General features: G+C 32.2%; 1 protein-coding gene across 8 annotated transcripts; it reads right to left on the bottom strand.

Moving 5' to 3' along the window:
- Positions 1-423: 423 nt before the first annotated feature.
- Positions 424-16,808, bottom strand: LOC125650442 (dynein intermediate chain 2, ciliary-like). Of its 8 annotated transcripts, none has more exons than XM_048878757.2 (21): positions 16,692-16,808; positions 12,905-12,940; positions 12,221-12,274; positions 11,931-11,978; positions 11,700-11,780; positions 11,033-11,159; positions 9,982-10,064; positions 9,716-9,748; positions 8,802-8,933; positions 8,417-8,518; positions 7,556-7,627; positions 6,209-6,292; positions 5,643-5,889; positions 5,202-5,443; positions 4,704-4,793; positions 4,479-4,566; positions 3,115-3,391; positions 2,848-2,947; positions 2,548-2,681; positions 2,357-2,408; positions 424-914 (listed from the first exon to the last, which is right to left on the bottom strand). In XM_048878757.2, the coding sequence occupies exons 1-21, from the start codon at positions 16,722-16,724 to the stop codon at positions 804-806; spliced, it is 2,226 nt and encodes a 741-aa protein (XP_048734714.2). In that variant the 5' UTR covers positions 16,725-16,808; the 3' UTR covers positions 424-803. The 8 variants fall into 8 exon arrangements, with proteins under 8 accessions (XP_048734714.2, XP_048734713.2, XP_056022767.1 ...); XM_048878756.2 differs by lacking the exon at positions 12,905-12,940 and adding an exon at positions 12,797-12,841 and having other exon boundaries at positions 16,692-16,805; XM_056166792.1 differs by lacking the exon at positions 9,716-9,748.
- Positions 16,809-16,883: the final 75 nt, after the last annotated feature.

The raw sequence follows: 16,883 nt of genomic DNA on the forward strand, positions 1-16,883 counted from the left end.
ATATTTAAAACGTCGAGTGCCTGTGCATACAATGTTTTCCTTAGTATCCACATTGAATTAATTTATACATATAAGCAGTTTTTATAAACCGCTGACATTAAAAATTCATCATTTCAACAAGTTTTAATCTATTTTTATCATTCTGTTTTACAAAAATTTGCGATTTTCTGATCTTGACCTATACTTCAGTTTTTGTATGTCTGACGCCTTAAAAAAGGTGACAACATACACATTTTCTTCGGTTATTAATTAAAATCAAACTATATTGAGTGGAAATTAATACAGTTTTTCCCACTTTCAACCATTAATATTGATACTAGTGCAAGTCATATGAGGTTGGAACTAGTAAGAAATATTAAATAATTAAATCCATTTCATAAATTCTGAACATCAAAATGTATATAATATAATAAGACTAGATGGTAAGTGTTTCATTGATTTTATTTTAATAAAAATATAAATTTAAAATGCTTAGTACATGCATATCACATTTTATATACTAACACAATGCATTAAATTGTAATAATTATCTGTCAGAATTATTGCATCATAACAATATCCCAATTCACTTCAATGTTACTGTCATTTGAAAAATACACAATAAATAGTTTAAACCAATTCACTTCATTTTAACACATTCGATACATCGACAATGATGATTTTCGAACATAAAGCAAAGTTTGACAAATTCCATGGATATGTCCAAATGTGGAGAAAATTTACTGACATCACATTTTTGGTCACTTCCAAAGTCTATTTTCACAGAAGAGTCAAATTCCTCCCAGTAGTTTGTCACATGATGTTTATTTCTTGTCTTCATTAGGTTCCCTGACCATTGATAAGATTTTATCTAACTTAGCTATTTCATTTTCCTCTTTCTGCTTGGGGTCCATTGGGGGTGCTCCTTTCTTTTCCTAAGTTGCAGAAAGAAAAATAGAAATGGCATCACTTAGTGTATTCAATTTCAATCTTGCTTTCCTATAGCTATATATATTATATATATATATATATATATATACACACACACATACATACTTTGTAATAATCTTAGAGCTGATATTTTCAAGACATAAATTTCATTTTAAAGAAAATTCAAGAGGGTATGAACTGCGGCGCTTCACACCACCGGCATACCTAATGAAGAGCGTTAGTGGCGCTTCACACCGCCGGCATACCTAATGAAGAGCGTTAGCGGCGCTTCACACCGCCGGCATACCTAATGAAGAGCATTAGCGGCGCTTCACACCGCCGGCATACCTAATGAAGAGCATTAGCGCTTCATGAAAAGTGCGTTGACATGAAGCGTTGCAGTTCATACCCTCATGTGTTTTCAAGAATGCAGTTCATTTTTCCTATTTACATTCTACCTTCATCTCTGTTGGATTTTCCAGTCGTTAGAATAGACGTACTATATTTATCAAGATTCATACACACCTTGTTCACAACTGTAGCGCATTCATGAGGAAATGGCTATTGATCATACACACCTTGTTCACAACTGTAGCGCATTCATGAGGAAATGGCTATTGATCATTACAATTTGTAAATATATGGAAGGCAATGACATTGCAAATGTAAATAGATATGTAAATAGCACTATGGTACATGTATGTATGCATGTACAAGTATACATCTTTAAAATTTTCTGATAAAATTTTCATGCATAATCATGTATCAAACCAATTCATGTGTGCTGTGAAATGCTTTTAAAATAATAGCTGTGACACATAAAGACTGTGATGAAACGTAGTAAAATATATCAAGTCACCTAATCTCAAAATAGTGTGATAATTAAATTTTAATTATATAAGGGGAAAGTGTTCATATCAATGTGCAAAACTGATAATTCATATCATTTCACTGCTTTCCCAAAACAAAACTATATTTCATATGCCCAAAACTCCAAATCATATGTAAATATATATTTATATAAATATAAATTTTATTGATAGAAAGGAAATAATATCTTTTGCAAACAAAAACATTGATATTGATTTTAAAGAACAGTTTACCACTCCAAAAGTTGGACCTCCTTCATATTTTTCCAACAATTCGTAATACAATAGTTTGATAGGATTATTAACAATGGAGGGGTCCTCCAAGTAAGGCTAAAGGAAATACACAGCATTAGAGTGAAAATGAGAAAATTATTTGCACGATTACTCTTGGAGAAAATCGGAGAAGATGAGACAAAATTATAACGAAACAGGAGTTAAAGTTGACAAAATGGTGATTCCCTAACCATCCAATATTTTGTAGCTATTTCATCTGATTACCATAATTCCAATCGTCATTGATTTTCAATATCTACTACACAGAATATAAGATTTTAATTATGAAAAATCAATCTACACACCTTTGGTAATTTTCTCAGATTAGGTGATATCTTTAAACTTGTAACATTTCCCCTGTAAAAAGAAATACACATTGTACGTATTTTCATAATACAGATTAGACATCATTATCAAAAAATTCTAAAGAGCCATTATTTCTGTACTTGGTAATTATTCTAAAATAGATTTTTGATTAAATATGCATCGACATTACCTATCATCCCCAACTATAACAATTGGATCTTTGGGATTGAACTCTATATGTGTTAGCTTGGTTTTCTTCTTCTGGGCTACCATTTGTTCACATAGGGGTTCATATTTGTTGATATTTAAATCATATACAAACATCTGCAAAGCAAATCGAGAACATGTGTATTTACAAAACATCATTGTAACTAAAGAAAGAGCACTGTAGTACATGTAGTAGAAACACTATGTGAATCTCCTTTACTACAGCATTGAAAATGCTTTTACCATTGTTAAAAACATATAGAGGTATCTGAGAAATGGCTACCTTTCCATCAGCTGTTACTGCAGCAAACGCAGTGGAAGAGTAGGGGGCCCATGCAACATCGCCAACCGAGTTGTTAAGGTCAAAAGTAAACAGAGGTTTCCTACAATGTAAAAAAAAAAAAAAAAAGAATGTGAAAAGTGTTCTGCACTCCATAAACCTTTTGGATTCTCTTGATTTTCTTAATTTTCCTTACCATTCATTGAGTATAGCTTCAACAACATTTGAAGCTAGCTTCAACAACAGATCTCTGGGTTAAAATTCACTCACTTAGTCTGAGCCTCCACTTGGGCACCCTCCATTTTGTCTGCTGTGGTCTTGCTGCTGACCTCCCAGATTTTCACGGTCCAGTCGGCACTGCATGTAATGTATATCCTGGGGTGGAATGGGTTCCAGCGCACTTTGTACACGGCCATGTTGTGGGCGTCCACTGAATCCAGAAACTGGCTGCTGTATGCCTTGGAACACTGGTGGATTTTACCTTCTTCTGTCCCCACAAGGAACAGGTAGTCATTCTTTTTATGGAAGTCAAATGCTGTTCCACATCCTGTATGTACAAAGACAAAGAACAAGTAGTGCAAATTCTTCTGTATAGTTTAAATGCAATTTGTTATATTTAAACATAATTTGTTAGAGAATGAATTCTTTCATTCTTGAGAATAGCCCAAGTGTTACAAAATGGACTATATGCAATAGAGAACATCTGCCTTATCAAATACAATTTATGAAAAATGATTTCAATATACACCTAATTTGCCATTATAAAAAGTTGACAATCAGCAATACTCAATTCTGAGTAAAATCCGTCCTTTCATCATAAAATTCAACTATCTCCTGTCATTTCTCATAAACAACACAATAAGCATTTACGCTTATCCAAAGTTATCTTTATAAAGTTTAAAGCCCAGGCATGCTCCAGCATCAATTTTATGAGGTTCAAATAGAGTATTATCACAACCAAGCTTAATTTTTACTCACGTACACATCATATGGAGTATAATATTTTAAAACATTGGTACAGATTTCTGTCTTGATTTCTGGAGCGAGAGATGTTCATTGTTGAATACCGTATATACTCGCCTATAGGTCGGTTCACCTATACGTCGGTGGTATATTTTGTAAGCTATTTTAGAGGAATTTGCCATTGACCCGCTTATAAGTCAGTATAACCTTTTTCAAGAATCGGTTGACAATTTCAAATCAATGCTCTAACATTTTCATCACTGTTTCAAATAATATTTTGTAAAATGTGCTGATATTTATTCATTTTTTCAACAAATCAATTTCAATAATATAGAATACACTTAAGATGAATAAAATCATTAGAATATGTAAATACCTGTACTTAATGCATATAATCCTAGAATACATGAATGATATAATATGTCCAGTCAACATTAATCATAATAATCGTCAGAATACGAAGTTGTATAAAAAATACTCTACGGTACATAACGCTGTCCAGAAAAATGCTAACCTTCTTAGAACTCGCCTATAAGTCGGATATAGTTTTGGACCAATTTTTAATTCCCAAAATGTAGTATATACGGTATACTTCTTTGAGAAATTAACAGTTACTGCAGTTAGGCATTGTCATTATCTTATGACAAGTATGACAATTAATAAGGTCTTACCAATGGTGTTAATTTTGGTTCCATCTGGGCCCTCTGCGGGAGCGTCAGGCAGTGTGAGGGTAATCACGTCCTCAAACAGGAGCTCATTCTGAAGTTTTAAAGTATGAATTTATCCTTGAGATCATATAAAGACATTTACAACTTGCTTGACCTCCAAGATTTGTGATTTAAAAAATGATTTGGTACATGTGAGATGAGAAGCAAACAATTCTGTGCCGTGCTTACCTTGATAATTGTCCAGTGTACTATTCTACCATCAGAGGACACGGAGTAAAAGTTATGATTGTTTTCAAGGTCATCTTTTTGCCATCTAACCTGAAATTGAGGAATATTCAAATACAATATCAACTGACAGGATCTCTAGGTGCATCAATATCAAACCCAACAAAAATTTTGATTCCTGACTAGAGACTAAATGTAGTCCTTTCATAATGCTTTTTGTATATGTACATTTTTATATAAGCAAATCATCCATGATGAAAGCATTCCTTTTCGCTTATATTTGCAAGTGAACCTATATATAAACTTAAAAATCTTCATAAATTTACATAAAAATAAGTTTACAATGACAAATATTTGCAAGAATGGTGCTTGTGAATATTTCTTGCACATTGGTAAAACTTGGTTTACAGTATTCAAAAATGTTAAACAAATTCTGATCTGAATCATAATAAATTGCTTGTATAGGATAACTGAAAGATGAAATTCAGACAAGCATCATACCTGCCACACTGGGTCTGTGTGTTTGCCATTTTTGGCCGTACATCTATGGACGGGTTCTTTTTTCTGCACATTGTAAACTCCCACACTGCCATCGTAGAAACCTACAGCGACCATGTATGGGTGTTCTGGATGGACATCCAAGCACATCACGCCACTGTCTGTTTCATAAACGTACTCAGAAAAGGAGGGATTTTTCATAGAAAAGAACAGAATCATTCCACTGCCCTGCTTCATGAAATCATCTGTAATGAAGTAAGGGAGCTATTGTATATTGTAGTTTCAGGACATTTAATATATCAAATGATTGCAAAATACATGATATCACACTACAGTCATCTATAAAGCAAACCAGGATTTTTAGATCTTTTTCCAGTGAAAGCTGCAATCAGCTGTTAAGAATTTTCCTGGATTGGCTTACACAAGACATTAAAAGCAACCTACATGATCCATAGGAAACAGCAAACAAATCTTTGTATTTGGGACTCCAGCAAAGAGAGGTGACTGCGAGTTTTTTGGCCTTCTCATATGAGAATCTCCACAAAGGCAACATGGTTCCTTCATTATCTCGGTATTCATCAGAAGGATCCTCCCAGTATTTGAAATCTTGTGCGATGTCATCGTATGTGTTCTGGTTCACCATTCGCTCTACGATCTTTGTTGCCTTGGAAATGCGGGATATGTCATCACCCTACATTGAAAGAAGTTGCAAAATCATTATATTTTAAAACGTTTGATAGACACCATGAACTTTCTAAAAAGAATGTGATGTTCTAATTTCTGTTTCTTTTCATTTTGAAATGAACAAACTGAATGTACAGCTTCAAGACTAGAAAATTCAATAACAATATACATTTAATTTCAATATTTGTTGAATTTGGGGTTTGTTTTTAGTACATTTACTATTAACATAAATAGGAGCACTACAAAAAATTTAATTCCTCATTCTTTCAACAGTCAATCTTAAGTGATCACTGAGAGTTTAATTTGTTTCATCGTTAATTTCTCACCTGTGTTTCAGTAATAGTCAACTTCTTTCTAGTTTTTTCTTCTTCTTTTCTTCCAGGGATGGTCTTTTTCTCTTTGCTCTTCTCCTAAAAGTATTACGATGTTAATTAATACATTGCATTGTTTAATAGGATATACATTGGAGTATGAAAAAATATAATATATGAATTAAGCGTTAGTTTTTCTTTCTTTCTCAGAAGCACAACTCCCAACAATCTATGAATCATTTACTAGATATACAGTACTTATACCATATCTGCCCCTATAATATTGTTCTATATCTATCAGGCATACCAGTCCTTTCAACTCAGTTGTTTCTAATTGATTGTCATTCATACATTCGTATTTCACAGCAATTTCAGGGGAGAGGGTGTCAGTTTTTAATCAATGATTGATATTTAAGATAAATCTGTTACAACATTTAACTACATTATGTACAATTGCATTAGCCAGTTTTTGTCAAGCACATTACCACTTATCTATTCATATTTGATATTGTCTTTTGTCTTGTGTAAAAAGTTGATATCTTATACACCCCCTCTAAAATGTTCAGTGCCCTGGACATTTTATTGGGACAAACACAGTATGTACATTTGCCTTTCTTTATGGAGTTTCTATGATGCAATTTAAAAATAAGATCATCCTCTGAAACTTTTTGATCTATATATAGGCAAAACTTATGACATATCATGCAATTTTATGCTATACAGTATGGTACTGTATGTAATGATCTGATTATTTGATATACATATATATTATGAGTAAAGATTGAGACATGCATACTAAGTATTATCAAATGACTAGAAAATACACCCATTTGTGCTAAATAATTTCATGCACATGCATTTTGTACTTCAGATATCATTATGATACATGTACTAGTTTACAATCAGTATATCTCAGACTATATGTAAAGCTAGATTATTGATTTAAATTAACTCATTTCTTTTCATAACAACCTGCTCTAAAGCGAAATAAATTTTTCATATTTGCATTTAGCAAGATAAATTTCATATTATCTTAAAATGAGTGAATAAATCTCCTTGAAAAGTAAAAACATGTAACTTTCCACATTGCAATGAAATGATAATACTGAATTGCAACACTTAATACTTTCAAAGTCTTCATTCACATGCAGCCATTGCAAGAATGCAGATATTTATATAATATTATTGCAGACATCTAAATATAGCAATTTACAGTGTTCTTTTTGCAGTCTGCATATTATTGGTGAATATTTATGCTAATATGTTTTTCTGTGGTTTGGTGAATATCTGTGCAGGATATAAATCATGGTGGGAATAATTTTGATTAGCCTATTTTTGGCATATACACGTATTCCAGTTTACCCAAAATGCACTGAAACGCTTGGAGCCATATTTCAGAGCCAGATAATTCTGACTGGATAGGATTTCAGTTTTCTGTGTAACATGTAATTATAAAAACAGATTACATCAATCAAATTGTTTCATTTTAATACAAAGGCAAAGCAATGATCTAAACTATTTGTGAAATCTAAACACTGCAGAGCAAAGGGAAAATACTACCGGTAATGAAATACTTCATGTTATAAATCTGTCATCCAAGAAACCAATATCATAAGATTTTTAGAACTGTCCCAAACAATCAAATGTTTCAGAAAGTATACAGTAAACTTTTAAAAGGAAAAAAAAAAAAAAAGACTGAACTTGTTGTACATATAAAAAGAGACTATAAATTCATGAAATGATGCACTTGCTTATAATTATATGCATGTTTAGCTGAACATTTATAACTTGAAGTATTTTCTTAAACCCTCTGCTATGAGAATGAATGTAAAATTGATAAGATCATTTATAGAGCCAAGGTGACCAATACTTGGAAATGGTGTTGGTGGTGAGGAAAAGTGGGTGGAGCCTTATGAACTTGTTTTGCTCGAATTGCCTCTAACTGTAGAATATCACAACATATTCATTCAATTCAACTGATTAAGTATACAAATGCCCTATGTTAAGTGTCTTTAAAACAAAAGCTGCTTTAAACTTTAATGCAATCAATATAGTACATGTATGGGACTGTACCTGTATATATATATAATACACTATTGATTAAGTATATTCTATAGACCTAATTTTATTCATATATTTCAAAATTAATATGCAAATCTTTGAACACAGTTTTATGATGAAGATGAATTAATTTGAGAAAAAAGATCATGACAGCGTCGCTACCTGTTTTTCAAAGTCTTCATGGTAAGCGTCTGCTATCTCCCACTGTGTGACGTTGGAGGAAAATGTGGCTCTGGGTGGTGGCTCGGTGGCAGTCCCACGCTCCTGTCAAATAAACGGAAAATGTTCAGTATTTCTCAAAATTAACATGATCTATTGTCCTATTATTCCTTCAACAATTCTTAATCTAAAAAGTTTCACAACTTTAAATCTTGAGAGAGTACACTGTACATGTCCATACTTACTTGGATTGACATCACAAATTTCAAATATTATACCAATTAAAGACTATAGAAGTTAATTCACTAAATTGTCATTATTGATCATACTAATGTTGACAAATTCAATACACTTGTACATGTACTTCATATGTGTTGAACTAAAGTACCCTGTATGGGTTATTGTAGGTCTGGGAGGCCCTTTCACTGAAGTTGAATTGGTTGGTCAATTTTTCACCCCCCTTTGATGGGGCACCTGGGGCTGGGGTGGTGGCATCATCCCTCTGTTCACCCTCTTTAGCCTGAAAAATAAAATTAAAAAAATCCAATGTACATACATTTAGTATTTTTTCTGAAATAATTGTTGTACTTTATCTGATTTCTGTTTGTATCAATTGAAAATTCATATCTAGATTCCTTTTGACCTTATGGTTTTTATGTGACCACTAGTATATGTACATATATATAACATTTATAACACATTCTATAAAAAGGTGTCACCACAACATCAATAGCAGCAGGCAGTGTTAACCCCAACAGACTGAATGATAAAGTCAATGCTTCTGTTCTCTTCCATAAAAATTCAAACAAAGATAAAGTGGATAAAAAATCAACTAAAACTGTGTGTGTAAAATTGCAAATTTACATTTTTTACTGACAAATTAGCAACCAATTTTTGACTACCTTCTCTAAAATTTTTTTTTTACAAATGTTACTGTTAATCAAATCTAAACATTACAAATTTCATACTAAAATTCATATAAAAACCAAGATGAAATATTGCTGAAAGAATTCAAAAACGAGTTGAAGTGAAAATTCAATCAATTGAATAGACACAAAAGTAATGTTGTTATGCGGCCTTATCCACTTTGAAAGAATAATAAAACCTCAGATTTCTCCCAAAACAAGTTTGAAGTTGTAGAACACATCAAAATTTTACCTTTTACATTAAAAAGAAAATTATACAAAAATTCCAGATCTTTCACAAACAAGTTTTGAAGACAGAATAAGAGAAATGAAAGCTCATGGTGCTGAAAACATAGTGGAATACGTGACAGTGTCTATTGTAACAAAGATAAAATACCGGCTCAGTTTCCTCGCCTGCTGTGGTTGTTGTCTGTACGATATAAAATTCTTAGTTCCAATCCTTTATATATTACTTGCATGATAAAATTCTTATCTGCAGCACCTCTCACTTTCATAATGAGTATAGAGTTGGTATTGTGTGATTAAATTAGATGCTAAACTTTTCTCTGTTTTCTTACATGTGTTCTAACTAGGATTATTTGAAAGCTGTTAAATTGAAATATTGAACAATAAATTTTGTATGATCAGACATGTGACACTTACATCATCTTTTCCTTCTTCTCCCTCAGCAGGAGCACCAGCTGCTGAAGTTGCTTCCCCTCCTTCACTCGCTGCTACTTCACCACCTACAGGGGAAAGAAAGATGTATATCTTTAAAACTAGTTTCAACAGGAGGTCCACAGGCCTTATAAGTCACCTGAGTATTAGTTAAGTATCACTACTGTCAGGGGCTATGAAATCCTACTGTATATATGCAGTATTATTTTCGACTTTCTACACTTGCTGGCAGTTTCAATCCATTTTAAATTCACCGAGACACAGCAGTTTCAATCCATTTTAAATTCACCGAGACACAGATGTGTTACAAGAGAGATAAGAGAAAAAACAGTTTCGCTCAGTCTAAAATTTGCCCACTGACGAGGGTGAAAAGGGTGAAAATAAAATGGGGGCGAATATTTCCCAGTATACAGTATTCTGCATATCTAAAATAATTCGAATATTTGTAGCAACATTCTAAAACAAGATGTGTTCTTAAAACTTAAATGTCCTTGAAAGTGTATATACTGATGAAAGGCTACACATAATATGATATATGTAACATTTTAACACTTCTAGGATCATGAAATTCACAATTTTTGTAGAGGCCTTACAAGGCTATGCATTTACCTTTTCTTACAGATGTTTTACAATTTTTGTAGAGGCCTTACATGACTATGCATTTAGTTTTTCTTACAGATGTGCAGTATGTTGTAGAGAAGATTATTTTTGAAAATTGGTCAATTGTTGGCAGTAATTAAGCCTGGGAGTGCAGGAATCCTGAAAATTACATTTTATGTCCCTTTGTTCCAAAAATGCTGCATATTAAATATGAAAAGAATTGGAAGGGTAGTTATCAAGAAGTTAAAAATGTTCAATTGTTAACTCACGACAACGTACACAGAGCAATAGGTCACCTGAGAAACTCGGGCAACCCAAAAATCATTTATGAGAATGGTATCAAGAAAACCTCACAAATTTATCCAAAAATAAAGGTCTCATGAATAAAATGTCATTGATATATGTAGTGAATGAAATTGTCTATGATTTAACTTACTTTCAGGAATTCCTAGCTTAGCCCTCTGTCGCTTTGCCTCATCCGATTCTTTATGTAGCATGTTGCCATCCAAAGCAAAATGGATGGCCAACTGGTCCACATGCGATGTTTGTTTGTACTGTTTTTCCTGTCAAATTAATTAAATATACCGCATATAATATAATCATCAAATACAAAATAAAATTGATTTTCAATTATTTCATCTTAAGGTAGTACTCTACATCGTCATAATGGCTGACTTCCTTTAAAACATGGATGAAAAAATTGATATCAGCAATATTTGTCTTTTCCTTTTCCATTTAAGTACCTAGCCAAGTAGCTCAGTAGGTTAGAATACTGACTGCTGATCTGTAGGTCGTAGGTTCTAGTCCAGCAGGGGTTTTAAATTTTTTTCAGATTACCCTCTATTAAAACTATTTTTTGACAAAATAAAGTAAATTTGAAAATCTTCAACTTCAAAATATTGTTGTACATATCCTCCACTTTTCATCTACATCAAATTTCTCTGGTGTAGCATACCTCCTTAAGAATGACTTTGTTTAATGTTTTGGTTATTGCTTAGGTATTAAATCTTCTGTGACCTATAGATCAGACAATGAAAGTTTGTATTAAGTAAAGAGTAGTTACTATCCAGAACTACAGGAGTCTAATTTCATAGTTTACAAACCTTGAAGCTGTATCGGACAATGTTTTGTGGGGCATGGGGATTATTTGCTGTCAGAATTCGAGTAAATTCTTCTTTCAATTGCTGAAATAGAAATTAATCATTGTGAATTTTTGTTTTATTATCTTGAGGTTATCATGATGAAATGCTTTTAACCAATTGATCTGAACAAGAAAAAAGAATGCTGTTAAATGTTATCAAATATGGTTTTAAGACCTTTTTTTCTTTGCTTACCACTTCATTAAGGTCAAGTTGGTCCTCTGGTTTCACCAAGGTTTTTGTCTGAAAAAAAAAAACCCCAACCATCTCAAAATTAAAAAAACCCGGGGATAATAAAAGAAAATCAGAAAAGCACATGAGAGAAGAACTTTGCACCAATAAATACTTTACATCATCTATCATATCACACTCATCATTGTATTCATGAAAAAGAAACATATCAGTGATCATGATCAGAATGTTCATGATGCAGTTAAAAAGGTACTTATATCCACAAAGCTCTGATAATGTATGGTACGACTTACATTCATCCAGTCATCCCCATCTGTGTCTCCCATATCTGTCAATTCATCTCCATCCTACGTGCAGTAAAGGTACAATCAGCAAAATGCAACACAATGATATGTGTCTATAGTATAATCATATATCATCACAAAACGAAGTTATCAGATTTGCAGTTTAAATTTGTTTTTTATAATTCACTTTAATGCTACAATGTTAAAACAATCAACAGTCCATACTGTACACAATGAAATCTTTGCCCCTGGTGATACTTTTACTCAAATGCATTAAAAAAATGAACATTTCAAATTCATGCACCCTTAGCCAATTTTGCCATAGCTTAATTAGCTTTTCGAATTCGTCCATAGCCACTTTTGATAATGAACCAAGTTATAATTTTCCCATTAAAATATTTAAAAGAAGAAATGGAAAAAATAAAACGGAGACAAAAATTTTCCTGCATACAGAATGCCATCTGTTTTGATCAATGCAATTTACATCATGTATAATTTTACATATACCTACATTAATTTGTTTCTCTGACGAAACAATCTTAGACTTGAATCTTCATGAAATACAAAAATATTCAAGAGTTTTACCTTTCCAGGTTTACCAGTTGGTCTGGAAGATTTTCCCTTCTGGGCCTGTTATTAAAGTTTAAAGAAATAATCATTAGGGGTGCAATAGGGGGGAGAAAGGACACTCACCTTGATCCTTGTTGCTCTCCTCCTTGACAGATCCCCCTACATTAAGATAAAGGAACCCCTTTAGTTATTTTGCTTCTATCTGGTGTGATTTTTCTGACAGTTGGTTGTACTGCAATATTTATGTTATGTTTCCGACATGTGGTTAATCACATGAAAATAATTTTGCAGCATTTTTCTTTAGATCTAATCTATTGGTTATTAATTATTCATGCAAGTTAAAGCCTGATATTGGTGTTAGTCAACTGTATATTATTACACTATACTACACATGCAGAAGTTATAGTACTATGTCTTCAGATTGCAAATCCACAGAAGAATGGAGTAAACTAAATTTATTTCCAAAAAAGTTTTTAATTATATGGTAAGACTTTCATTTGTTGTTTCATTTTGAGAATTATTTGATTTTTGCATCCTTAAAATACACAAATTCTCTATCAAGTAATTTTAAAGATTTTAAATGATCAAATGTGACTGCATGATTTCCCCCAGATATCACTTTCAATATTATGCATGGATGTGATTATGGTTATCATATCATGTATATCGGAGTTCTCAAGACAATGCTGGTCCATTGGGGGCTCCTGGTAATTGTTTATTCAGTCATGTCAAATTTCTTACTTTTCCCACTTAAAATGAACAAATTACTGGACTTTATGTCAAATTATAGGACCAGATCAGAGGCACTTGTTTCTGTACATAAGTTATGATGTGTTATTATTAGTATACAGATAACTTATTTACAGAAGTGCCTGTGGACCTGATGCACTAATGATACGACCTGGCCTGGATTTCTTGAAAGAAACTTAAATAAAAACTTGGACTTAAGTCTGAGATTTTACTCAAATTTTGACTGCTCAAATAAAAGAAATCTTAAACTTAAGTTTGAGATTTTTTCGAGAAATACAAGCCTGATATGCAAAGTAGTTAAGACCTGGCTTGGATTTTTCAAAAAAATCTCAAACTTAATTTCGAGTTTTCTTTTATTTGAGCAGTCAAAATTTTAGCAAAATCTCAGACTTAAGTCCAAGTTTCAACTTAAGTTTCTTTCGAGAAATCCAGGCCTCATACGTAAATTATAAAACCTCATACACAAATGATAGGACCTGGTATGCAATTATGAGATCTGAGACACATTATAGGACCTGATATGCAAATAGGACCTGATACACAAATTGTAGGACCTGATATGCATATTATGGAATGTGATATGTAAAATTGTCTTTGTAACTTTGGTATGTATATTACTTTGAAATTCATATTGACTGTCAAACTAATTAATGCAATTTGTAAATTCAGATTTCAGAAAAATATCATTTTCAGGGTCCATAAAGTTGTGATTACCCCAATCAATGTTGGTACTCTAAGATTTGAAAATGTATGTATATTAAAGTATTTTTTCTTTTATTTTGTCTAAGAACAATATTGTATATTTTCCTCAAAGTAAATGGGAGGAGGTACTGGTACTACTTTGAAGAAATGTACATGGTGTACTTTGTACTACAATTATGCATTATGTTATTACGTTTATGTGTCTACAATATTCTACTACATGTATTGGTAAGTCATGCAGCGAGGCAAAGGTTAGAGAGCAACAGCAGGCAAGGTTTAGTTTCCAGTATACATATATATATGTTAAAGGAAAGCAAGGGAAAACAGTGTCCATACTGTAAATTATACTACATATACTTTTATTATGCATTATATATTCCTGTTATAATACAAGCATTAAGGTAGCTCACTACATCAAGACTTCTATATTTAATGACACTACGTCATAAGATGGTGATGAAAGTGTTTTGTGAAATTACGTGTATCGATTGATTTGTTTGAACATATCTACGTAGCATGATCAGTGGATAAGGTATCAAATTACTGACTTGTAGACCCCAAGTTCAAATCCGCCTGTCTTTTGTATACAGGTATTGAAATAAATATTTGAAAATCATGTCTTTTCTCTCCAGATTGTATATTTTTTTGCCTTTTTGACTTATGTATTTATTACATATCATCATATTTTTCAAAGATTAAATCATTTCATGCTAGGTGTAGTGAGCCATCTTAATATAGATCTAATGCTTTACAACTTTTGAGGAAGGAAAAATCTACTACTAAGAATACAAGACTGAAGATAATGAAATACTATAAAACTGCTTATATCTGCAGATTGCTGTAAATTCTAAAAATATTTTGTGAGTACTGTATATATTTTAAATTCACAAAAATATTTCATTAAATTTGATTAAAAACATTTGCAATGTCTTTTACCAACAATATTAACATCACAAAATTTTCATTTAAACAAAAATAGAATCTATAGCATTTAGAACCAATTTCATAAATATAAATCTATGCAAAAACTTTCAGATTTAGTGTAACTATGTTACTGTAGTTTACATACTAGTACCAATCACTTGATATGAATCTGTTCATCCTTCCTTTAACTGCATTGTTATTTACTACTTTTCTGGTATATTTACTGTAGTACATGTATATATGCATGCCCATTTTGTGATAGGATTGCTGAAAAGTAGTTCATACTCTTAAACCAGGGCCTGAAGCTAACTTTTTGTGTCACCAGTCCAGCCGGACTGATGGGGTATAATTTCAACCAGTCCGAAGAAAAATTTACCAGTCCAACAGAGTTTTCCAGAAATAATTAAACATGTTTCGTTAATGTTATTAAAATGAAATTTAACTCAATATGCCTCAGACAATATTGTAACACTTAAATGTGGGATTTATATTTATAAATCAGATTCATCTGATATCTACATATTGAAGCATGCCAAATGTGTGTATAAAATATCATAAGTATAATTTCCAAAATGATGCTTTAGAAAATTAACCAGTCCCATCGGACTGATTAAAACAAATGTCAGTCAGTCCACCAGACTTTTAACCAGTCACAGACTGATGGGCATATGTTAATTTCAAGCCCTGTAAACCTGACAGTCACCTCTGTGAAAAACCATATGACCTGGAACCATTCTTTCAAAATGATTTACAACGAGCAAGTTGTCATTTTAAACATTATAACAAAATAATATTTCAAACAATAAGTAATTCATGTATAATGATCACGAAACCATAAACGTAAGGAAGTGTACATAGTTTTATCAAATAAAGAATAGAAATGATCCAACAGCAGATGTCACATGACCATGTCTGGTTAAAGATCGTCAATAATAAACTGGTGAAACTGGTGGTATCAGAGTTCAGCACCATGGCTGAGTGCCTGGGATATTTCCACTGAAATTTATTCTAAGTGTTTAAAAATGTTCCCTGATAATAAATCTGAAAATCAATTGATCTAGACTATGGCTACTTTAGTAAAGGTACATGCACAGCAATTAACTGCATGTACATGGCATTACTTTGAGAAAGTATAAAAGTATCTAAGAAATATCGATCTCTGCTCTTCAGAATTGTCTACTGGACCAGAAACCAAGGCCAGTTATTGGACTTGGACTTGTAAATATATTAAACTTTCTATTTAGTGTGTTCTGTTTGTGTTTCTCAATATAATCAACATATACAGTCAAAAGAAGATCTCAAGAATGAATTGGGTCATAATCACAGCCAGAGGGATTCACATATTTAAGTAATTATTCATTCTGAACAAAATTATTCATTTCAAGTGACTGGTACATTTATGGTAACTTTATATACATAAAAGGCACTTTAAGTTTAACGTTGAGACAATTAGTCAAAAGGTTTAAGTTAACGGGTATTTTTCTTTTTCTTTCTAGAACTTAAAAAGTGCAACATCTGACACATATAATCAAACCTGTTTCATCTTCGGTGGTGCTTTTGGAGGCATTTTGCAGTGTTTTGATTCTGTTGCTGCAACCTCTCACAAACACAATGTAGTATGGCGGTAATCGTTTCTAAGGGAAACAACAGGCCGCGAGAGTATCGCGATATACGAGATTTCGTCTGTAATGGGTTGGCTAACTAACTGTGTACAATTATTAACATA

This window comes from Ostrea edulis, chromosome 5 (assembly GCF_947568905.1).
Source record: "Ostrea edulis chromosome 5, xbOstEdul1.1, whole genome shotgun sequence".
Classification (NCBI taxonomy): Eukaryota; Metazoa; Mollusca; class Bivalvia; order Ostreida; family Ostreidae; genus Ostrea; species Ostrea edulis.

Bases quoted from the DNA above. Each gene is read 5' to 3' on its own strand.
- LOC125650442 (XM_048878756.2), bottom strand. From the start codon at position 16,724: ATGCCTCCAAAAGCACCACCGAAGATGAAACAG. The intron at 12,842-16,691 runs GTTTGATTATAT...CTTTAATAACAG, and splicing joins CACCACCGAAGATGAAACAG to GCCCAGAAGGGAAAATCTTC. The intron at 2,682-2,847 runs GTAGCCATTTCT...TTTGCTTTGCAG, and splicing joins CAGTAACAGCTGATGGAAAG to ATGTTTGTATATGATTTAAA.